The 23,228-nt window shown below is 54.5% G+C and overlaps 8 protein-coding genes across 8 annotated transcripts; 5 read left to right on the top strand and 3 right to left on the bottom strand.

Annotated features, from left to right (window-relative positions):
• Positions 1–157: 157 nt before the first annotated feature.
• BZA05DRAFT_394950 (P-loop containing nucleoside triphosphate hydrolase protein) lies at positions 158–5,949 on the top strand. Its single transcript, XM_051483385.1, has 13 exons — positions 158–559; positions 612–2,158; positions 2,214–4,032; positions 4,084–4,276; positions 4,330–4,389; positions 4,443–4,488; positions 4,543–4,640; positions 4,691–5,069; positions 5,126–5,196; positions 5,268–5,293; positions 5,362–5,441; positions 5,511–5,577; positions 5,637–5,949. Exons 1-13 carry the CDS (start codon positions 462–464, stop codon positions 5,752–5,754), a joined length of 4,602 nt encoding a protein of 1,533 aa, XP_051340417.1. The 5' UTR covers positions 158–461; the 3' UTR covers positions 5,755–5,949.
• On the top strand, positions 5,934–8,017 carry BZA05DRAFT_394953 (glutathione-dependent formaldehyde dehydrogenase). Its single transcript, XM_051483386.1, has 6 exons — positions 5,934–6,297; positions 6,370–6,499; positions 6,584–7,354; positions 7,411–7,530; positions 7,587–7,659; positions 7,710–8,017. The coding sequence occupies exons 1-6, from the start codon at positions 6,280–6,282 to the stop codon at positions 7,735–7,737; spliced, it is 1,140 nt and encodes a 379-aa protein (XP_051340418.1). The 5' UTR covers positions 5,934–6,279; the 3' UTR covers positions 7,738–8,017.
• Positions 8,018–8,554: 537 nt separating this feature from the next.
• Positions 8,555–10,147, bottom strand: BZA05DRAFT_444149 (uncharacterized protein; the record flags this gene model as incomplete). Its single annotated transcript, XM_051486896.1, has 2 exons — positions 8,555–9,832; positions 9,896–10,147. The coding sequence occupies 2 exons, from the start codon at positions 10,145–10,147 to the stop codon at positions 8,555–8,557; spliced, it is 1,530 nt and encodes a 509-aa protein (XP_051340419.1).
• A 327-nt stretch (positions 10,148–10,474) lies between these two features.
• On the top strand, positions 10,475–11,985 carry BZA05DRAFT_271706 (uncharacterized protein). The gene is made up of 3 exons (XM_051480241.1): positions 10,475–10,598; positions 10,667–10,841; positions 10,895–11,985. The coding sequence occupies exons 1-3, from the start codon at positions 10,533–10,535 to the stop codon at positions 11,890–11,892; spliced, it is 1,239 nt and encodes a 412-aa protein (XP_051340420.1). The 5' UTR covers positions 10,475–10,532; the 3' UTR covers positions 11,893–11,985.
• A 1,421-nt stretch (positions 11,986–13,406) lies between these two features.
• BZA05DRAFT_271715 (S-adenosyl-L-methionine-dependent methyltransferase) lies at positions 13,407–14,541 on the bottom strand. The gene is made up of 4 exons (XM_051480242.1): positions 14,325–14,541; positions 14,062–14,224; positions 13,769–14,014; positions 13,407–13,709 (listed from the first exon to the last, which is right to left on the bottom strand). The coding sequence occupies exons 1-4, from the start codon at positions 14,429–14,431 to the stop codon at positions 13,428–13,430; spliced, it is 798 nt and encodes a 265-aa protein (XP_051340421.1). The 5' UTR covers positions 14,432–14,541; the 3' UTR covers positions 13,407–13,427.
• A 3,006-nt stretch (positions 14,542–17,547) lies between these two features.
• On the top strand, positions 17,548–18,312 carry BZA05DRAFT_335794 (ATP synthase; the record flags this gene model as incomplete). The annotated part of the gene is made up of 4 exons (XM_051480786.1): positions 17,548–17,679; positions 17,813–17,975; positions 18,044–18,222; positions 18,280–18,312. The coding sequence occupies 4 exons, from the start codon at positions 17,548–17,550 to the stop codon at positions 18,310–18,312; spliced, it is 507 nt and encodes a 168-aa protein (XP_051340422.1).
• A 133-nt stretch (positions 18,313–18,445) lies between these two features.
• BZA05DRAFT_394969 (uncharacterized protein) lies at positions 18,446–21,677 on the top strand. The gene is made up of 2 exons (XM_051483387.1): positions 18,446–18,665; positions 18,739–21,677. Exon 2 carries the CDS (start codon positions 18,837–18,839, stop codon positions 21,498–21,500), a length of 2,664 nt encoding a protein of 887 aa, XP_051340423.1. The 5' UTR covers positions 18,446–18,665; positions 18,739–18,836; the 3' UTR covers positions 21,501–21,677.
• Positions 21,678–21,835: 158 nt separating this feature from the next.
• Positions 21,836–22,788, bottom strand: BZA05DRAFT_468479 (acyl-CoA N-acyltransferase; the record flags this gene model as incomplete). The annotated part of the gene is made up of 3 exons (XM_051487853.1): positions 21,836–22,218; positions 22,275–22,550; positions 22,620–22,788. The coding sequence occupies 3 exons, from the start codon at positions 22,786–22,788 to the stop codon at positions 22,127–22,129; spliced, it is 537 nt and encodes a 178-aa protein (XP_051340424.1). The 3' UTR covers positions 21,836–22,126.
• Between the last annotated feature and the right edge of the window lie 440 nt (positions 22,789–23,228).

Genomic DNA, 23,228 nt, shown 5'->3' on the forward strand with positions numbered 1-23,228 from the left:
CCTACAAATGTGCGGTGATGCTCTCACCGTCGACCTCAGCCCCTCTACTGCTATATTCCTTCGGTATTCCTTTGTTGGACAAAGAAGGCCTGCGATGTTGACTCATAATTACGGTGATGAGCTGGAGGAACCCAACCGCCGCATAAGCTCTGCCTAGCGGTGGGGCTCCCACGCTGCGCTGCTCTTCTATCTTCTCTATCTGCTGCCTATGCAGCCCTGCCATCGCTCTTCGTATAGACTCCGTGCCGTGCGGCTTTAGCTGCCGCTCCGTGCCTTAGTCCGTCACAACAGGGACCACCGCGACTACCTACCGCACACGGCTATCTGCTTGACCCTATCCACAGCAATTCCAACACATAAAAGGCCGCCAGCATCGCCTCCGACCACATTGACACCCTCTCTAAAGTTATCTCGCTACTCGTCCTCCTTGCCATCCCCGATTCGCTCGGGACGGCCTCATCATGAATCATGGATTGTTTGTCCAGGGCGGCCCCAGCATAGAGTTCCTCAGACCGAACGAGAGGCTCCCGCACACGACCAGTGGCGGATATGCGGAATCGTAGGCGTTTGATATCGCGCATTTAAATACCGCAACTGACAGATATCCCCAGGAACATTCTCGGAACACAAGCTCGGATAGCACTCCTGGTAGCTTCGGCGGTTGTCACATTCAGCATTCTGTTCGTTTGTCGACTGGTGGTCGGTATTCCGTTTCTGCCGCCTGTCGACTATCGGTCGTTCAGAATATTCAGCAAGCACGACTTTGTCGCCCTCCATGGAGCCGACGCTCTGCCATCAAAAGCCCCGATCGAAAAGCTGCAGGGAGCACGCAGAAATTGGGCGTGGGCGCAGTTGATATGTCTGATATCTCTGGTTCTTGTAGATTCCTTTGTGTTGGCCACGAGCCTAGCGCAAGGCGATCCCTTCGTCGAGGAGGCGGTGGAGCTTGCCTATTGGTGTCTCATTCTGGGTCTCTTCTCGTTTCGCTTCTACGCGACGCCATACCGGCCAACGATATTTCTTCTGACGTGCTTCGCTTGCTTCCTGCCGGTGGTTCTGGTGTTTCACCGGGATATATGGCCTAAATTGTTGCTTAATCCGCCGCAAGACAGGCTTGACGATGCCCGCACGGGTTGGCCGATATACGCAAGACTGGCATTGTCGTTCGTCGTGGAGGCTTGTTTTGTGTTTACCCCGCGACAGTGGTATCCCGTGGATCCGTTCTCGCCGGACGTTGTATCGCCAGAGCAGACGGCTTCGGTCTTCAACTACTTCACATATGGCTGGATCACGCGGCTGGTTACCATCGCCTGGAATCGGGATATCGTAATCGACGACTTCGATGCCTTGCCGGACTACGACCGCGCCCGCCTCTGGCTCAACAAGTACGAACAGAACAAGAAGGCCAACGCTCTACGCACGATGTTTGCTCTTTTCCGCTGGGACTTCTTATACATGACGTTATTCAGCTTCGCGGTCGGAGTTCTCCAGTTCATCTGGCCCCTGTCCATGAGGGAGCTCCTAGCGTACATCGAGAAGTCGAAGACTCCTGAGATTACCCCCTGGGTTTGGGTCTTTGGGTTGTTCATTGGACCCATATGCGCAGCTGCGGCTTACCAAGGATACATCTTCAACTCCACGCGCCTCATCATTCGGATCAAAGCCGCCTTCACGCAGGCCCTTCTGTCGAAGACGTTGAAGATACGATTCACCAGCGATGAAAAACAGCAAGCGGAAAAAGGCGACAACCAGCCATCGGCCACCGGCTCGAAAGTTGGCCGGATCAACAACATGATGTCTTCTGACCTCCAGCAGCTGGCAGACGCTCGGGAGTTCTTCATGCTCGTCGGCACTGTGCCAATCGAAATCGTGCTGTCTGTCATCTTCCTCTACGATCTCTTGGGCTGGTCAAGTTTGGTCGGCGTGGCGCTCATGCTCGCAACAATGTTTGTCCCGGTCATGTTGGCCAAAATCCTGGCCAAGGTTCAGAAACGCCTTCGAGCGGCCACGGACGCTAGGATTGGCCTGATGGTCGAAACGATGAATTCGATCAGAATCATCAAGTTCTTTGGCATGGAGAAGCCTTTCTTGGGCCGTATTCGGGACAGCAGGAATAAGGAGCTCCGACTTACTTTCATCGGCGCCATGTACAATCTAGGTATGCACGAGTGAACTTGCATCTACTCACTGGATTAAGTCGCTGACATGGATAGGTTTCCATACGATTTCAACTCTTTTGCCAGTTATCAATATGCTGTTCACATTTGGTCTCTACACCAAGGTGATGAAGCAGCCGCTGACTGCCAGTATCGCATTTACTTCCATCAGTCTGTTTGATATTTTGCGTTCGCAATTCATATGGATGGCATTCGTGTCCCAACAAGTGCTCTACGCTTTTGTCTCTTTTGAGCGGATCGACAAGTTCTTGAACCACGAGGAGGAAATCGAAGAGACCGCCGCCTACACCGACGATTCTGGAGCAGAAGACCGCCCACCAAGCTACGAGAACGCTACGCTCTCATGGAACGTTCCGGGTGCCGAAGGCGACAATAACTTCCGAATGCTGGACGTCAATGTCGAATGCGCGCCAGGCGGGTTGACAGTGGTTGCTGGTCCGGTGGGGAGCGGCAAGACCAGTTTCCTACTTGGACTTCTGGGGGAGATGCGGGTCTCGAAGGGAAAAGTTCATCTTAACCGTGCGAACGGCATTGCTTTCGCAGCACAGACACCATGGCTCCAGTGCGAAACGGTACAGAACAACATTCTTTTCGGAACGGAATACAACGAGGAGCGCTACCAGAAAGTGGTCGATGCATGCGGCCTTTCTGCGGATTTCGAGGCGTTTGAGGCAGGCGATCAGACTGAGATCGGTGAGCGTGGTGTGTCTCTCAGTGGAGGTCAGAAGGCCCGCGTTGCCCTGGCAAGGGCCGTCTATTCGCCTGCGCAAATCGTTTTGCTCGATGATGTTCTCTCGGCGTTGGACGCTGGCACCGCTAAGACTGTTGTTGAGAAATGCCTGATGGGAGATGTCCTGGCCGGACGTACCGTTGTGTTGGTGACTCACCACCTCTCGCTCGTTTCCTCGGTGGCCAAGAAAGTCGTCGTTCTTGAGGATGGCCGTGTTGTTTCGGACTGTGCTCCCCAGGCTTTACCGGGAGATATCATTGGAAGAATCGCGGAAGAGGAGCCAGCGGCCGTGGAAGAATCCCAGCCTGCGGACTTGATCGATATTCCTCCCAAGGCACTCAGCGTCAATGCAGGCTTGAAGGGCACCAACAATGCAAATGGAACGGCCAAGGGAAAATTGGTGAAAGAGGAAGGTTATGGTACCGGAAGGATCCCGAAGCGATTGATTTGGGATTACCTGAAGAACTATGGTGGGATTGTGGTAATGGTGCTGTTGATGATCTTCAACGTCGCAGACCAGCTGGGCGGACTCGCCAACCAGTTCTTTGTTGCCCTGTGGTCAGACGAATATACGAACAATCCGGACCATGTCAACGTTAATCTGTGGCTGGGTCTTTACGCCGCTGTTCTTGTCGGCACCACGCTACTCGACGTTGCAACCTACGGTGCCTGGTTCGGCTTCCAGTGGCTCGCCGCACGCCGTCTCCACGACAAACTGGTCAAATCCGTGATTTACTCTCCCATCAGGTTCTTCGACACTACGCCAGTGGGACGGATAATAAACCGACTTTCCAACGACGTTAGGTCCGTCGACAGCAAGATAGGTCCATATCTGTTGCAGCTCATCATGCAGTGTCTCGAAGTCGTCATGCGCTTGGTGGTCATGTCGGGCTTGATACCTGCGTTTCTGTTCCCCACGGTGTTTGCATCGGTGCTCGGGCTGGGATGCGGTATGATGTATGCCAAAGCGCAGATCGGCGTGAAGCGCATCGTGTCGGTCAAGGAGTCACCGTTGATGTCGCATTTCGGAGACGCAATCAATGGAATCCTCACCATCAGGGCTTTCTCGTGCCAAGGACGCTTCTTAGAGGAGAACATGAAGAGGGTGGATGATTTCAGCACACCGTATGTCCCTCCACCCTTTAGAATTTGAGGTGGCTATACTAATTCGAGTAGGAATGAGGCCTTCTTCAACCTCAACCGTTGGATAGGAATCAGGATCAGTTGGTGCACCGCTTTGATCGGTGGTGCTGCTGGATTCATCGCTCTCTCTTCCGAGGGCTATTCACCTGGCTTGATTGGTTTCAGCATGACGAACTGTGTGGCGTTCTCGTCGAGCGTTCTCGCCGGTGTGAGATATTTGAATGCTGTTAGTTGTTCTGGGTATATCCGGTAGAGGGACATATGCTAATGACGGCACAGTTGGAAGTCGAACTCAACTCCTATGAGCGTGTCGAAGAGTGGATTAACCTCCCGCCAGAGGTATGGGCAATTTTCGTTCATTTTTGGGAACTCGTCAATAACACTTCTTCCAGGAAATTCCTAGTAAGGACAAAGAGCCCCCGGCGGCATGGCCAACCCGTAAGTTTATTTATTGTCCTTGGATCTTGATGGCAATCTGACATTTCTGTGAAGAGGGCGACGTCCGCATACAGGACCTGAGCGTCAAATACACTGAAGATGGTCCGGATGTTCTGCACAAAATCAGCTTCGACGTCAAGCCGCGCGAGAGAGTAAGTGCTCAATCCTCAATGCAGCGACAGGAAACTTACTGTGACGTCAGATTGGAGTCGTGGGTCGGACGGGCGCGGGAAAATCTTCGCTTGCGCTCTCTCTTCTGCGGTTTACGCACATTTCGGGTGGTTCGGTGATTATCAACGGCATTGATATCAAGAATATCAACCTTGAGGCGCTGAGGCGGCGCATCACAATCATTCCCCAGGATCCTGTGTTATTCAGTGGAACGATCCGGAGCAATCTAGACCCGTTCGATGAGACAGACGACACTGAGCTGCAGGATGCGCTTGAAGCCTGTGGGCTCGCAGACCCTCAAGGGCTCAGCGCCGAAGATACACAGGCGTCGGGGACATCAACCCCAACGGGAACTAAGCGCATCACGCTGGATTCGCCAGTTACTAGCGAAGGCTCCAACCTGTCGCAAGGTAAGCAAACGGGCACCTATCCGATAGTCCCCGTACACCGCATTGACGCGTAACAGGTCAACGGCAGCTGCTCGCATTCGCCAGGGGAGCTCTTGTGAGGCGATCGAAACTAGTGATTTTGGATGAGGTGGGCTTCCTCCGAAATATCCCCGCTGTACGCCAAGGCTTTGTTACTGATCACTCACTTATTTATCCCAGGCTACCAGCTCCACAGACATGAAGACGTGAGAAGGGCCTCGCTCGAGCCCGTGCAGCTTTGATCATCCGATCAATTCGCTGACAAATGCCATAGGGATGAACGGATCCGAGAATTATTCAACACGAATGGGAACTTTGTAGACTCTTCTTTCATCATGATTGCCCACCGTTTGAGTACGTACCTACCCGCAGGAACGAATTACCCGAAGATTCCCGATAATAACGAGAGTCATGTGATCACAGGAACCGTCATGCAGTTCGACCGAATTCTAGTTCTTGATAATAGCGGCAACGGAGGCGAGGTTGTGGAGTAAGAGCTCGGACCTTGTTCAGAAGTGACGGAGACACATGCTTACTTCTTCGCTTTAGATTCGACACTCCGCGGAACCTGCTGAGTAACGAGGACGGCGTCTTTTACAGCCTTGCGCAGAAGAGCGGTGAGTTTGAGGAATTGCTGGCTTTGGCAAATACTAGCACCGGAAGGTAGCCGGGTCGCGCCGGTGATGGAAGCTGGGATGCAGCGGGTAATCGCTGCTTGCTACATTGATACTGTGGGGATGGAGGAATTCACGAATAATGATAGAGGAATAGAGTATGCTACATGTGATGTATGGATGAGGTGTGCCGTAGATGGATGGGGGTTCCACTAGTAACTGCAACTGCAATAGACGATTTGCAGTCATCCTTTTTTGCCTGTGCACCTGTCTCGAGAACTCGGGGATAATGTGGCTACGGTCTCAAAATATCCTAAATTGGGTTATCCGCGGCGTCGGATGATGCGGGGAATCCTCTTTGATTTCGGGGCTTTCGTGCAGTGGGTATTGTCCGGCCCAAGCCGTACAGCGATCCGATGGTTACCCAACAACCCACCCCCACCTTCGGTAGACACTATGACCGGCGCCACCACCAGTCGGAACGAGTATATACCTCCCCTTGACCCCACCTTCAAGCCTCTCAACTCCCACCTCCTCCCCCATCACCATTCAATCAACTTCTTCAATTGATCATCACCATGTCGACTGAAGGAAAGGTATGTATCTAAAAGCCATCTTCGCATTCACTTGTCAACCCAATCCGCTGACTGGAGCTCTCCACGATACAGACCATCACCTGCAAGGCCGCCGTCGCCTGGGAGGCCGGCAAGCCTCTGAGCGTCGAGACAATCGAGGTTCTCCCGCCACGAGCCCACGAGGTGCGGATCAAGATCGCGTACACTGGAGTCTGCCACACAGGTTCGTCGATTCCCGAGAAGCATTCATGACGTCACCGATGAGAGATGGGTTGATGAATGCTGATGGGATGATGGTGTGCAACAGATGCGTACACTCTCTCCGGCAAGGACCCCGAGGGTGCGTTCCCCATTGTGCTCGGGCACGAGGGAGCGGGAATCGTCGAGTCGGTCGGCGAGGGCGTGACCAACGTCAAGGTCGGAGACCACGTTGTGGCCCTCTACACCCCCGAGTGCAAGGAGTGCAAGTTCTGCAAGTCGGGCAAGACAAATCTGTGTGGAAAGATTCGTGCTACCCAGGGACGTGGTGTCATGCCCGACGGAACTTCGAGGTTCAGGTGTAAGGGACAGGACCTGCTGCACTTCATGGGCTGCTCCACGTTCTCGCAGTACACGGTCGTCGCCGATATCTCGGTCGTCGCCATCACTAAGGAGGCCCCCATGGACAAGACGTGTCTGCTCGGATGTGGCATCACCACAGGATACGGAGCTGCCGTCGTCACCGCGAACGTCGAGAAGGGCTCCAGCGTTGCCGTCTTCGGCGCCGGCTGCGTCGGTCTCTCTGTGATCCAGGGAGCGGTTAAGAACGGAGCGTCGAGGATCATCGTCGTGGACGTCAACGACGGCAAGGAGGAGTGGGCAAAGAAGTTCGGCGCGACCGAATTCGTCAACCCCACCAAGATCGGAAAGCCCGTGCAGGACCACCTCGTCGAGATCACCGACGGTGGCCTCGACTACACTTTCGATTGCACCGGCAATGTCGGCGTCATGCGTGCTGCCCTCGAGGCGTGCCACAAGGGCTGGGGACAGTCCATCATCATTGGTGTTGCGGCGGCAGGACAGGAGATCTCTACGAGACGTGAGTCGCCCACGATCCGGTTCGTGATTGATGGGTGCTGATTGATGGATCCGCAGCATTCCAACTCGTCACCGGTCGCCAGTGGAAGGGTTGTGCCTTCGGTGGTATCAAGGGACGTTCGCAGCTGCCTGATCTGGTTGACGACTACATGACCGGCAAGCTGAAGGTTGAAGAGTGTACGTATCCCTCTTCCCTTCCCATCCCCATCATACCTACTAACACCGGCATCTAGTCATAACCCACCGCAAGAACCTCAACGAGATCACCGAGGCCTTCGAGGTCATGCACGACGGAAACTGCATTCGGTAAGCATATCCCCCTTCCCCTCCGCCTGACCGCAATTAACACTCGACAGATGCGTTGTGGACATGATTAACCTGTAGGTTCCGGAGACGCATCCAAAACTTTCGTAGTAATCTTTTGTTTTCCTCTCTGCTTCCCCCGGGGTTTGGGGGTTCCGGCCACAATCTATCTACTTGCTGTTTGCAAAATCTGAATCTTTGAGTTCAACTGCTTTTAGTAATACTGGTACTCCTAAACTATAAACGACGAAAGGCAGCAAAGGTAGCGAAGAAAGGATGGGGGTTGGGTTAGGTGGGTTATGGTAGGTAGGTGGGTTATAGTAGGTAGGTGGGTTATAGTAGGTAGGTGGGTCATAGTAGGTATACGGACGACACGACATGATTGATGAGCTCAAAGTAAGTAAGTATGGCATTTTATTGGTTTCGGAGACTGGAAATTCGAGTTCCTTCCGTGAGAATGCGTGAAGTGAAGCGAAGTGATGGCCATCAATAGTGGTTGGAAACGTCCTGGCTTTGCCATCCTCGTCCCGAATGCCATGCCAGTCATAGGATTAAGCTATCCATGATCCGAGTGATGCATACGTAAAACGAGAACACCTACCTACTGAAGGGACGGATAAATCGGGTCATACATATGTGGCTAGTAGATATCTCAGAACGGGTGAGTACACGGAAGTAGATATATCATCTCATTCGTTACAGCCTAAGCAGCCCAGTATTTCAACCCAGACAATTGCTATAACATGGTCTTTGGGCCACCTCGGCCGCCCATCCATCCACCAAGTAAATCTACTTCCATGCTCATACAGACAAAACAAGATAGGCCACATATGGAAAACGGATACCTAGTCCATCCATCCATCCTCCCTTCCTTCCTTCACAAAGCCCCCCATCCCCCTCACATAAACTCATCCGCCTTCTTCCTGCCGCGTCTCCTCCTTCCGCTGCCGCCATACTCATCGCTGACCAATCCCTCTCCTTTAGCACTCATCATCTTCTGCGCGAACAAGTCGTCGCTGGGCGACGGCGAGCCCGACGACGCGCCGGCGGCGTAGGAGTTGGCATTGTTTGGCAGCGATATCCGCTCGGCGAGCGACTTGGGCGGCATGGTTATGCGGTCCGCGAGGGACTTTGGTTTCTGCGTGTGCTGCTGGTGGAAGCCATCGTCTAGCCGCGAATACTGATTGTTGTGACCTTGGGCGCGAGTGGGGAAGAGTTCTGTCGCGGAGGGGCGCGAGGGGAATAGCTCCTTTACTGGGGCGCGCGTGCTGTGAGTGGGGAATAGTTCGCGAGAGGCGTTGGTGCTGGGGTGTAGTGGCGCTGTGGGCTGGTACTGGTCCATTGCGGCGGTGGAGACGAAGCCGTGCGACTTATCGGGGAACAGCTCTTTCGTTGTGCCGCCGTGGATGGTGCGCTCGGGGAATAGCTCCCTGCCGCTTCCACCACCGCCCTGGACGCGCTCCGGGAACAGCTCCTTCGGCGGCCGCTGCCGGGATCGCGAGCGGTCTGCGCGCTGTCGCGAGGGGAAGAGTTCCACCGGCTCTTTTTCGTAGGCGCCACGCTCGCCGCGCGTCCGGCTGCGGACCGGGCTTCTGCTCCTTCGGTGATCGCGCGACGGCGCCCTCCGTGGCGAGCGCGAGCGACGGCGATATTCGGGGGAGTAGGAGCGGACTCTAGATGCTGGGCGCGAGCGCTTCCGTGGTCCCGCATCGTCATACATGTCCTCCGCATACTCGTCGTTTCTTCGTCGCGCGGCGTCTTCCCGGGAATCGTAGTGTCGCCGCGAGTAGTCCCCGCGACTGCCGTCTCGGGATCGGTCCTGGCGAGGTCGGCGCTCCTTCCGCTCGCGCTCGAACCGCTCCGCCTTGTCTTCTTCCGGGTGGAAAAGGTAATACCTGCTCCGCTCCCTGGCACCGCGCTCCTTGCGATCGCTCGGTCGTGATATCCGAGCCAGTAATCGTGAGTCTACCGACTGTGAGAACGGTCGCGCGGCACGGAGCTCGAGGAGCGGCAGCTCTAGTTCGGCGGCGTTGGCTGTAAGCGCGTTGAGCACGGATATCGCGACACCTGGTGACTCGTAAACAAGGTTGAGGGACGTGTCGTCGATCCATTCTATTCGCACGACAGGGGTTGAGCAGTGTTCGGCGACGTAGGCTTTCACTTGGCCTGTGCTGAGCTGCAAGTCACGAGTCAGCTGGAAGGACGGCAGGGAGGAAGGGGAGGAGCTGTGGGTAAATACATTATCAACACCGCGAAGGTGAACGCGCTCCGGAACCATAACATCTTCCTCTGAGCTTGTGGCGGTGGTGACGGCGGCAGTCGAAGGTTCCATGTCCACCATCATCGCGTCGGCATTGCCGTTGGTTGGCGCTGGCGCTGGCGCGCTGGCTTGGAAGTCGTCTTCGTAGTCCATAAGAATGTCGTCGTCATCGTAGGTCTGGATGTTGGGCATTGCTAGAGTCTGTGGAGGTGAAGCGCCGAAGCCAGACATGTTCGCGGTCGTGGGTGCTGTGGGTGATACGGGAACGAGTGCTGGTGCTGCTGTCGGGTCGAACTGGAACATGCGCTGAAGACGTGGTCCAGGGGGGTTGTCGCGGTGATCAGACGCGGGATATATAGTCGTTGTGGCGGAGGAAGATCAAAGGGCTGTGGTGTATCGTGCGCTCTTGTGTGTTTGTTGTTATCGTGCAGGCTCCATTCAAATGTGTGAGGTGACATGAAACTCGCCCTTGCTTGACTTTATTTAGCTTTGCTGGTCCTCGCTCGGCTCAAGGTTGCGGAGCCGCAGAGCCGCCATCCGCACCAATCACCTCCACTTGCCCAACGTTGTCTTCCTCGACCCTCCATTCCCTGCATAAACGGAACCGAAACCAAACATGCCCGCTTCCGACTCTCCCCAAATACTGATCGGTCGCTACCTTCAGTCCAATGGCTATTCAAAGGTCCTCAAGCCTCCAACGAAGAAGATGAAATAGCTTCCACAGCTGACACTTCCTTGATTCGAATAAAGTCCCTCGCTGCCTTCCTTGAGGAAACGAACCTCACCGAAGAAAACCTTCAAGCTAAAGACCCAACCACCGCATTGACCATTGAGAAGGTTCTCGACGAGAAGAGGCTCTACGACCTCTCGCTTAAGCTTGAGAAGGTTGAGGTTAACGATGAAGACCCCGACTTTACCCAACCATGTTTGTTCCTGTCGTATTCACGATAAATCACTCGAGTAACCAATTCTCTTTAGATCCCTCAATAGCTACCGAGATAACACCGGCAGATATCAAGGCTGCCAACATCCTTTTTGTCTCTGTCGTTCCAGCCCTTGCGCCCTTTGATGACCCGGTAATAATCTCTACCGCTGCCGACCGCTCACTACGTCTCTACTCCGCACAAGCACCACACGCTCTCTTCCGGGACTTCACATCGCCCGCCGACTCGGCCATCCTCTCCGTGACCGTAGTGGAGGACAAATGGCTTTTGATATCGACCATGACCGGGCGTCTCTCGCTACTCTCCGCTGATACCGGTGACACCGTTGCCACCATCCGCCCGCATGAGAAATACGCGATCCGCGTTCTCTACGAAGCACCCTACGTGATCTCCGCCGCCTATGACAAAACCCTCTGCCTCCACACGCTCGCCGTGTCCCCCTCAGGGACCCCCTCCTTCTCCTCGTCCCCCTCCAGCAAGCTCACCCTCGCCACGCCCCCGGAGGCGTTAGCGATGGTTACGCTCCCCGCCACCAAAGCCCGGGCAATCGTCTTTTCGCGGCGCGACTCGACCTCACTGTACTACCACCTGCTCCAACCGACGCTTCCCTTCCACTCCGAGCGCGCTCTCGCCGCAGAACACTCCTGGATCTCGTACCACGCGATGAGCATCGCCGTGCACCCGAGCAACCCCGCGCTCCTCGCTGTCGCCACAAGCTCCGTGCCGCACATGAAGTTCTTGCTGGTGGAGGTCGACAGCGACGTCGTGCTGCAGGAGCTGTTTACCGGCGCCCCGCAGAGCGCATATTCCACTGCTGTCGTGGCGTGGCGCCCGGACGCCTCCGGCGTCTGGTTGAATGCTGATGAGGGCGTTGTGAGAGGGCTCGAGGTCAAAAGGGGGAAGGTCAAGGCTACGTTGAAGGCGTGTGATGGCGGAGAGAAGGTGCGCACTCTGTGGGCTGGGGATGTGGACGGGAGGGAAGTGCTCGTTACTGGCGGGTTCGATAAGGGGCTCAAGGTGTGGACGGTGTAAACGGTGGAGGGAGGGAGGATTGTCTTGCTTGCTTGGGAAAGTTGATGGGTCTCAGGGCACTCATAAAGGGAGCCGATAGGTATGCATTCTGGAGTTTAAAAGCACACAGTCGAATCGCTACGCTAGATAAGTAGGTAGGTAGACACGCAACGGGTATTGGGTATCACTACTTGGTAGATACCACGATGAGTATTCCTCGATGCCCCACAGCTGTATGTACCTCCATACCTACTAGGCCTCTCACCACAAAGCTCAGCCGTACCAGTTCCAGTTCCAGTTCCGTACCAGTTCCGCCCCATTCGAGCTCGCGAAAGGCACACGGGCATGCAATGTGCATGACGGGGTATCAACGATTGTGCACCTACTTTGTAGCTTCCTGACATGGTACCATCCGCCGGCTCGGTTATGTACGATATTCTGGCACCAGCTCCAGCCTCCAGCCTCCAGGGCCAGAGGCAAAGGCAAAGGCAAAACTGTCAGCCCGGGCCGGGCCTGCGCAGCAGCAGCAGCAGCAGCAGCCGACAGGCTGACGTCCCAACTCAGAAGTGACGATGTGACGATGTGGCGATGTGGATGTGACGATGTGGATGTGACGCCGCGATAGCACTTGCCCTCGCCCTCGGTAGGTGGTAGGCACCCTGTACTGTATCATACCGTATCTCGCACATCTCACATCTCGCACATCTCGCACACCGGGATACTACCTACATACCGTATTTAGGCTCGTAAGCGGCGCGGCGTGGGGGAAGGGGAGGAGGTGCGGGGGACGGGGTGATGGGGGGCTTACACGCCGTCATACGGCGTCTACCGGTACTTTATTTACCGGACTAGGTATAGAGTAAGCGCGCGCGGGCCGGCCATATCATAGAATCTGGATAACTATTATATACGCTCAGTCACACGCGCACTTCTAGATGTCTCATAGATGGATCCACGCGAAGTATTTGTAGTACATATTTGTGGGGTAACTATCCTGGAGCTTGCATACCGTACCGACCGCACCGCACCGTACCGCACCGTACCGCACCGCACTTATGCAGATGGACGACGGGCAGATGTGCGATAGCTAGCCTAGCTAGAGGCTCGTAACTTCGTATTCACCCCCCGCCCTAGTTCTGCTTGTTGGAGCTGCGGGGTGATCGTCAACCGCTTGCGGAAATCGCTGCGTGGCTACCCGGAGATATGTCTGCTCTGGTCGGAACCAACGAGAGTAGAGGGGAGATGGGAGAGTGAACACGGGGTGTTTACTACGATTTAGAATTTGGAACTTGGAAGTCCTTCCGGGTGCGTGCTGGAGAGGATTCAAAGCAATTTCACAGTGGTCACTTTTGCAATCGGAGGCAATGAATATTAAACATTCAGTCTGATCGATTTGGCCAATCTAACCGCCATGATTTAACCAAACGATCCCATATCCATATGTACCAATCGACCACCGAACCTCTCAAAGTGGAAGCTATAGATACAAATTCCTCGTGGGTCCTACATAGGTAGTCGTAGTCCCCAGCCAGAAAGATTTCCCCCCCAGAGTGCCATTACAATTTGGCCACCTCCTTCCTCCTCCAAACCGAGATCATATCGCTGCCCTCACCGACCTGGTGGGTGCGCTTCGGCATGTAGTGCATGACCTTGTCGAAGTTCTTCCTAAGAAGGGCATCATAGTCCGAAGACCTAATGCCGTGCGGCGGTCCACCGGTCTCCGCAGGCCTGAATAGCGGATACTCCAGGCACACCAGCAGACCGGTTCCAGGCGTGATGAGTTGGGCCATTCTCGCGGCCCACTTCTGGCGCATGGTAGGGTTCATGGCCACCAGGAACTGTGAGGAAGGAGTTGTCAGTGCGAGATGAGAGAGGGAGTAGGAGGGAGGAGACAAACAGCATAATCGTAGACCAGCTCGAACTCGCCCTGCTTCATTCCCGTAACCTTGAGCCACTCGTCTTCGAAGAAGTCGGCGAGGATGAACTCGCAGGGAGCGAGCTTCTTGACGTCGACTTTGCCGGAGGACACCTGGGCCTGCACCCACTTCTTGGCCTCGCGGACGGCAGAGCCAGAGATCTCAACGCCCACGGTAGAGTATCCGTGGGAGGCAAAGAGGAGAGCATCGTAGCCACGGCCACAGCCCTTATTGTGTTAGATGGTAGTAGAGTCAGAGGGATTGGAGGGCTTACAGGGACGAGAGCAGTCTTGCTGGTGTGGGCTGCGAGAAGTGGACGCACTTCGGGGCTGTTGAGGAGGTCCTCGAGTGCCGGGCTAGCACAGAACTTGTCCCAGGGAAGGAAGTTTCCTTCGTCCCAAAGACTGGACCACTGCTTGCCGTGCTCCTCGATGGGGCTGGGAAAGTGTTAGCTAGGTGGATATGCAGAGTCACGGTATGAGGAGGTATGCATGGAGGTATGCATGTACAAGAATTGAGGTATAGAGGGGTACGAACACAGCGAGGAAGTGATTGCGGAAGGTCTCGCGGGCCTCACTGGGCTGGAGGATCTCCTCCGCCGTCACGAAGTAGCGGGACTTGTCGGTGATGAGAGTGTCCGACATGGTGATTTGCTTTGTAGGAAAAGGATAGACGGATGGACGGAGGGACTGGATGGATGGAAAGATAGGTTTTTTGTGAGGTAGTGGCTGGACTGGATAGATGTAAAGATAGGGTTTTTGTAAGGGAGGTAATAGCTGGTGAGGAGGGAGAGATATGGGCGAAGAAGTCGGTTTATAAACATATTGGACGCGGAGTCCATTTCAATAACCTATGGCATGTTAGCCCATGGTATGGTGGAACCTTTTGCTCTAAGATCCAAGTACGGACTTACTTGCATAGAATGGAATGCAGCTCGGATTCCGCACGGCGGCGGCGGGCACACTGGCAGAGCAGAGGAAGCCTGTTTGGCCGCCCAACGGGGACCAAGCCCAGAAGTGCATTAACGATACGCTGCTATCCATTGCTGTTGCAGTAAACAGTAAACAGGATAAGCGAAGGCAGCCCCACTGGTCAGCGGTGACCGTTTCTATGCGGGCAGCTATAACTACCGTATTCCAGGCCAACATAAGCATTACCCCTCCAGATCCTCAGCGGTTCGCATGGCCAGTGGTCACTGCCCCCAACTGGAGGCTATCTATCTATCCCGGTTGGCTCTATAGATTAAGCAGACAGCGGTATGCACTTGACCTACCTACTTTGTCACTCACTTACTTACTCGCCTACATAAAAGTGCACGAACGCCACCCCCAGACGCCGCACGTATACCGTTCACGAGCAGGTGGTACATACCAACTTCTTACATCCTACCTACCAACATGGAGCGGCTTTTGTGAAGCCTCAGCTCTGCGGAGAATCGGTGAGCCGGGAGCTATATCCAACCTCTTAGCCGGCGGCGTGCATTTCCCGCTGAAAACGACCGCTCTCGTGTGGACATCAAGCCTCGTACACGCCCACAGCCCCGCTTCCAGACATGATCCTTCATGTGCTCCGGACGCCGTAATCTGACAGTCTCTATCTATCTGCAGATATTCGCGGTTCGCAAGTTGCTCGGTGGTGGGTGCTGAGTACGCGTGCACATGTAGATATCAACAACCCCTCCACCCCTAGAATTCAGGCCGCACATAATACATTACCCACCGGTGAGAGTCCCTCATCGCATCGGCAGTTGGCGGGCGTCAGAAGTGCAGAATGGGGCATGGACGTCATAAACGCCTTCGGAAGGTGGGATACCCCACTGACTGCCCGTCGATGCTCTCTTGTCGGTTCGAGTAATTAGCGACAAGGCACTTGTTCCACACGCTTGGGTAATGTGTACATATTGACAGATGTACGAGTATGAATCTGTGAAGAGTTCTCGTATACGACCTAACGACGGCAGCCTGTCAAGTGCCAGCGCGGATCCGGGAGCGGGCGATCACTCTCCGTACTGTTCGCCTGTTCTTGCCGTGCGGCGGCTATGTTGCGTGTTGGTATCGGCATCTGCGAAGTCGCTAACCAGTGGAGGCAATAATGTTGAGAAGTTGGGGCCGACCGCCACCGAGAATTCTCCACACTCGATAGGTCGGGCATGGCCTCAGAGGGTCTGGATGTTTTTACTCAGAGGCTTTCTGCACTTGCTGGTGTTGAGGGTAATCTGCGTATTGGCCTCGGATCGGTTGTCGCTCGCCAGCCAGGTGTTGAGGTTTGCCGCTGCGCCCGCCACCCACTCACGGCTGACGGTCACACAAGCAGCATGCAAGAACAATAATCAAGTGGAAGCCTGAGCTGTGAGAAAGGGCAGTTGCGGCCATAAAAAATGGACGATGGGTGCCACAACCGTACCGCAAGGAGTTTTATTCCTTCGATCGCCTACTTGTGTACCGCCTACCAATGGGGTGTTGGCATCGTGGCAATTGTGCTATATTTTTTTCTGTTTAATCATCATTGCATTTGAACAAATGTGCTATATGTGGTGCATACGGTACGCATAAACACACAAACAAGCTGTCGCCTGGTGATAAAATTGGAAGAAGAAGACATGAGAGACCGTGATCATGATCAGTAATTCCAACTTGTAACGACGTGCATACGCCCTTGAGACAGCATGTGAAAGAAATCCAAAGAAAACGGCAAGCGATACTCAATAGATTCATCTTCTCAACTGCGCACACTTCCGAGTGCTACGCTATGATAAGGCTCTGAGGTGAATTTGGCCGCTCACTAGTGACTGACAGGGTAACCGTCGGAAAACAAGCATAAATGCTGAATTTTTGTACTGTACCTTGTTCTCTTTTGCATCGCACACACTCACTTTGTTCCTCTGACGCCTCGACCACTCCCATCCTCCCCCCCTCCCGCCTCTCCCTGGCTCGATGTTGTATCAAGCACGTACCAGGACGGCGGGGGTGATGGTTGATGTGTATACCCAGTACTCCGCCTTGTTTCCATCTTCAGCGGGTGGATGGCCCAGTGTATCGACCTCTGGAGCTGGAAACAGTGGTTGGGCATGCTGATGGGTTAGAATTGGATATCTGTGGAATGCGAACTCCTGCCGACACTCTGGTGTAAACCTTTCGGACTTTTTGTCCGAATATCAGTGGTTTATTCCTATTTAGGTGCAGGAAGAACGAGAATGACTCTTTACTCACCGCGTATCTTCTCCTTGTGAGCTAGATGGATATAAGTGGTCCTTTTTTGAAGCCTACATACATGTAAACAAATCCAGAAGTTTTTTTTTCTGTTGTGATCGGGATCTAGAATCCTTCGCTCGCTCCGAGTAGCATTCGTAGCCTCTTTCTTCACCGGATCCGTTCTGCCCCGCAGCGGCGCAGCCTCTTTTTTCACCGGGTCCGTTCTGTCCGACGGCACACGGAATGGTGAGCCGTGATTCGATCGGCGAGACCGACGAGCACACGCATGCAGAAGGAAGCTCTTCGTATGTAGACGGGATTCGCAACGGCATACGGCGTCAGTTCGACGGACTCGAACTCCCGTGAGAAGAAGGAAGCGCAGCGATTCGCATTGCCGGAGATGTCTCGTTTGCTCGTCTTTTCGTAGCCGCTCTCCCGCTCGGCTAGTGTGTGTCTTGGCAAATGTCAAGTTTCGGGATGTTGAGTCTTGCAACCCATCATCGCTTGCACCCGCGCAAACATCCATTTCGAGACCCACTCCACCGCTCCCGTCAATCCACATCGCCATCATGAACTCCTTCCGGGCTGCCAGATTCGCTCTCCGGGCTAAGCCCACCGCCAACTTCCTCGGACGCAGGACCTACGCCGAGGCTGCTGCCCCCTCCGACAAAATCCGGTTGTCGCTCAGTGTCCCCCATCAGGTCGGTGGTCCCGATGCTCCGAAGGTTGGCGATTGGCGATTGGTTATTGACGCAAGCGACTCTTACTGCAGGCAATCTTCAAGACCAACGATGTGTACGCCGTCCGATGGCCATCTGGGAGTTGGAGGGAGAGCGCTCGCTGACGAGGAGGGTGTCGTTCAGTATCCAGGTCAACATCCCCGCCGAGTCAGGTGATATGGGTATCCTCGCGAACCACGTTCCCTCGGTCGAGCAGCTGAGGCCTGGACTCATCGAGATCATCGAGGAGAACGCCGGTGCTAGCAAGCAGTACTTCGGTACGTCATCATCATCCGTCTCATCAGGAATTGCGGGGGAGGGGTAGCTCATGCGCCGGATGGTTTAGTTTCGGGAGGATTCGCTGTCGTCCAGCCCAACTCCCAGTTGAGCATCAACGCCGTTGAGGCTTTCGCTCTCGAGGACTTCAGCGCGGAGGCTCTCCGCGCCCAGTTGGCCGAATCTCAGAAGGTTGCCTCCGGCTCCGGAAGCGAGGCCGACATCGCCGAGGCCAAGATCGAGATTGAGGTATGTTTGCTGCCGGAGAGGATCGTGCGAGTGGAGCTTTGACTGACGAGATGACAGGTTCTTGAGAGCCTTCAGGCCGCTATGAAATAGAGTGGTTCTGGTTCATCGGGCTGAAGAATGAATCTCATGTAGCATTAGCGATAGAGAAGTGTGAACAAAACTTCAAAATTGTATTCGGATTTTCTCCATTATATACTCTCTCTCTCTTTCAATATGTTGGACAACAGTTCTACCCCATTCGAACCTGTATTCTCCCCGATTGAGTCGTGTGCAGGGTTGGGTCCAACTTTGAATTGGGCCTGACAACCACAGCCTTCAATCTACCTTCTATCACTCGTCCATTCCCTCTCTAGACGGGCTGCAGCTCCCTCACCCTCTTGCCTTTCCATTGTCAACAGCCCTATCTCGCCGAATTGACCCTTCGATCCGAGACTCGACGATATCTGTACACCTACAATCACCACCGGCTCTTCAATCTGCTTTGAACACCGACGTTGCTATGATATTTTGACTGACCTTTTTGGATATCCGAGTCACTCGAGGTGCTCATTCACCCATCATCTGAAAACGGGGAAGGAACTGCCTGCTGATGATCACGAATCGGATGTTTCCAGATGAAGCACTCTCATGGCCGTCACCACCACCACCATCACCACAGAGACACCCGACCCTCCTCCCCAGGCACCAAAGACACCCGTCCTTCCTCCCCAAGAACCAAAGACTCGCGACCACGTCCGCTACAGATCCCCAACCGTCGTAGCGATGTCCGCTCACTAATCGACTTCTTCAACAACCGAGCGTTCAAGGAGGACGGCAGATCTGCCGCCCCGCGGCGGCCCCGCGATCCCATCCCCGAGAACAAAGTAAAGTCACTGGTCGTCAACTTCAATAGGCTGGAGTCCTTCTCAGCTCCGATTTCGGGACAGACCACGGCTCAGGTCAGCCCCATCAAACAAAGGTTTGAATGGAAGGAGAGGGCGGAGCAGATTCCGAAACGTGAGGTGCTGGCGGGAAAGCGTATCAATGTCATCGTTCAGCCCGAGGCGGATGTGGGCGGTCTCGAGGAGATTGCTGTCTTTGGCGGAGACAGCAGAGAGATGGCTTCTAAGAAGTCGACGGAACGTTTGAGGTCGGTCAAGATGAAGAAGGAGCAGTTTGCTCCGAGAACGGAAGAGAGACAGAGTGTGGACCAGGCCAAGGAGAAGAAGAAGCGGAGCCATCACCACCATCGTCACCACAAAGACAAGTCTTTGAAGTTGATTGTGCCGGGAGGTGTGGATGGACAAACTGCATCGACTGATGCTGCGGTAAACAGTCCTGTCACCAAGCCGCCATCAAGGATCGAGAGACGGAGTAGTCCTGTCGCCAGGCCACCGTCGAGAACGGACAAGAAGAGCCGAACGCATGACTTGAAGAGCAACAGCCCCAATAACGAAAGCGAACGCTACTTCTCGAGTCGCAGCGTCAAAACCTCCCCTGTTCTTTCATTAAAGACGGATAAAGACACTCCGCAGCCACTGCAATCGAAGTCCTCTGCTCCTGCCCTACCACCGAAGCCGCCAGCATTGAAATATGCTTCTCCAGTCCCACAAGTGAGGGATGCAAATCTTCGAGCTACGACTCAAGAGCCAAGCAAGATCGATACATCCAATAGATATCCCAAACAACCAAGGGGACTGGGTGTGGTCAACCGAGGCCAGACGGAACCATCAACCCCAAAATATGCGGGGCCTGGTATGGTGAAGGGCGTGGTGGGTCTTTTTGCAGCGCCTTCACGACAAGACAACGTACCGCCGAGAGGAAGAACAGCTGACATAATCTCGAGGCCTCTCACCTATTCTGATGGACGGAACCAGCAAAACAAAGTACAGCGCAGCAGGGTGCCGGCGGATTATGAGTCGTCATCTGGCTCATCTTCTTCGGAGTCCGAAAGTAGCGGCCCGTCAACCATGGTCAACAAGACCCAGCTCAGAGGAACCCCCAAGATTGTGACGACTGAAGCATCTCCGACCGCATTAAAAGCGGCTGCTAGGGGTGAGAAGATTCCGAGCAGGGACATGCCCGCAACCAACGCATCTTACGATTATCCGACATCCACCATCAGACAGCCACGAACTTTCAAGGATATTGCGTTGGAAAGAAGAAAGGAGCGCGAGAAGGGAGCGCAGCCGTCCCCTCCCATTCCCACCGCACCTCGGGATCATCTTTCTGTGCCGCGATCGGTTTCGCCTTTACGGGTTGTCAAGATGCAGGATACGGATGTACCCACTCTTCAGAATCCGGTGCCACTCCACCGCTTGTACTCGAAGGCTTCTCAAGACACTTTGACATCATTCGAAGAGCCCTCAATTCTTGTGTCTGGGTCGTCGGAATCTTCTGAAGAGGATGTCCCGTCACCGCCACCGCCCCCGCGACAGCGAGCCATGGTCAAATCACAGCGTGTCCGCCCATCGAACTCACCAATTCCACCACTGCAGGTTGCATACCGTCCTCCAATGCGTTCGCCATCTTTGATGCGGGAGATGGCACCACCGAGACTTAGCATTCGTACTTCGTCCATCAAATCCACCAAATCCGTCAAGCAGTCTTCCGAAACCACCAGTAAAGTACCACGGAGCAAACGGCCGGTCGTCACCAAGGAGCACTTTGAGGTCACCAGCCCAGAGCACTATACCCCACGAATGAAACTTAAGAACGACGATGAATGGAGGGACAAATGGCGGCAACGACTGAAGAACAATACGATCGACGGTCCTAACGACAGCCGCGAACTGCTACGGCAAGGTAAACGCCAGCAGCCACGGTACGTCAGCAGCTCGTCACACAACACGACGTCGAGCTCGAGGATCGTAGACGAAAAGCGGCGGATTCTACCGCTCGAGGCGCAGACAGAGTCCGAGTCCCAGTCCGAGTCCCAGTCGAGCGTCATGGAGGACCGCCAGCGCCAAAGCGACTACACCCTCATCTCTCCCGCCCAGGAGCAGCGATCGAAAGTCAACTTCTCAAGCTTCACACAGAACTTCCCGGCTGCGGAATATTCGAATGCGCAGGGTGCACGCCAGCAGCGCATTGACGACCGCACGACGGCCTTCGATGGTGTGCAGGATGTTGCGAAGGCAGAGGGCGTCGTCGGTTTCAGAATACTGCCTCGGACTCGAGCCGTGGACGGAGGTGGAGTAGGGAAGGGGGTTCAGGAATTCGAGGAGCCTCGTACCGAGAAGAAGAAGAAGTTGAAGACGAAGAAGGCATACCGAGATCGCCCCAGCAGATTGGGTTGAGGGTCCGTTGGTTGTATCGTTTTTTCTTCCTTTGATTTTTGTATTGTTGTATTGTTTTGAGTTTTTTTTTTGGAGCATGGACGACGCAGGCCGTCAGTGGGTCTCCATTTGTTACGGTATCATTAGGAATGAATGCCTTGTGTACGATTATTACTGCGAGCTTGTAGGTTGTAGGGAGTCAGATGAATGCATAAGTATGGGCTTTGTACGTCTCGACGGCAAAGTACGGCCAATCCGGGGTGACAGCGGGGCGCAATTCATTCCTCGTGACCTTTGATTCCGTCCCACGACGAAATAGCAACAGTAATCACTCGTTCCTCTTCTCCACATTCTCCATCCATTCATACAACACTACTCTCCCAGCAGACAGGCGACGAAAGGTGGGATTGTTGAAAAGACTCGGTTACTGTCCGGGAATCTAGCTTCAAAGTCCATACAAGTTCATACAATCGAAGAAAGAAAAATATTGCGGTACCTAGTACCCAGTGAATTGCGCCATTTCCAGCCCATCTACGTTCTATCATGCCCTTTTTTTTGTCCAGCATTATGCATCCGAATTCCGTTGAAACATTACAACATCGCAGAACAGAACAGAATATGGGGTAATCCGAGCTCAGCTCAGCTCATCAGTAAACATCCTCGGGAAGCACCCTAAAGTTCCTCCCGTTCTCGCGCACGCTCTCGCGCTTCTTGTCGCGCTTCATGGGTTTCCGCATATCTGGCGCTCACACATCAGCCTCGCTCAGCCCTTGGTCGGTGTCCGGGCAGACTCACCAAACGCATCCTCATCCGGCTCGCCGGGCCTAGACCCGGAGTAGTAGTCGACCACGCGGCGATAGACAGAGTAACCGAGGCGCTCGTACATTCCGATAGCGATCTCGTTGCTGACGCGGACGTACAGGTCGACGAAGTGGCCCTTGTAGAGGGTGTCCGTGACGCGCTCCAGCTCGTCCATCAGCGTCTTGGCCAGTCCCAGCCGGCGGTAGTTCGGTGCTACCGTCAGCGCCGTTACGTGTCCGTGCCAGTAGCTACCCTCGGCTTTGCCCATGACTATATACGAGAAGGGGGGGGTTAGTAAAGGGGAAGGGGAGGGGGATGGGGATGGGGGGGGGATAGTACTGTACCCCATTATTCGGCCGCTGGCGTTCTCCATCGCGCAGAAGTAGGTGGGCCAGCGGGCGAGGTAGTTTAGGTAGAAGCTGATGTCGTAGTTCTCGGTTAACGGGTCGAGGTTCGCCGCGTTGAAGCGGAAGAGGTCGAGCGCGTGGAAGGGGCGGACGGAGGACATTTTTGTGGTTGCGGCGAGGGGTGGGAGTGTGGTCGTGCGGGCGGTCGTGGGTGGTGATAATGCGGGGCAACTTTTTTTGCGCGGTAAAGCTTGGGTGGGTAAACTAGCGAGGAGGGAGGTTGAAGCGCGACTGTGTGTGGGTTGGGGTTGGGACTTTGGGACTTTGGGACTTTGGGACTTTGAGACTTTGGGGGGAGAAACGGTTGGTCCGAGCTGAGATGAGAGATGGTTTGGGGTTGGTCGAGACGTCTAATTAGAGGAGCGCTGTTTCGGACCGGACGCTGCGGAATGGGATGGAACGGTTCGGAAACGTGTGTAATTCGCTGCTGGCTGTCTCTCGTACACTCTCCTTCTTTCCCCTTTCTCGAGTTGATACCCAGTGACTGTCCTGCTGCTGCTGCTGCTTCGTCTCGACCTTCGGCCCGAGACCTTCCCTTAGT

This window comes from Tricharina praecox (genome assembly GCF_024521635.1).
Source record: "Tricharina praecox strain CBS 144465 chromosome Unknown BZA05scaffold_9, whole genome shotgun sequence".
NCBI classification, from domain to species: domain Eukaryota; kingdom Fungi; phylum Ascomycota; class Pezizomycetes; order Pezizales; family Pyronemataceae; genus Tricharina; species Tricharina praecox.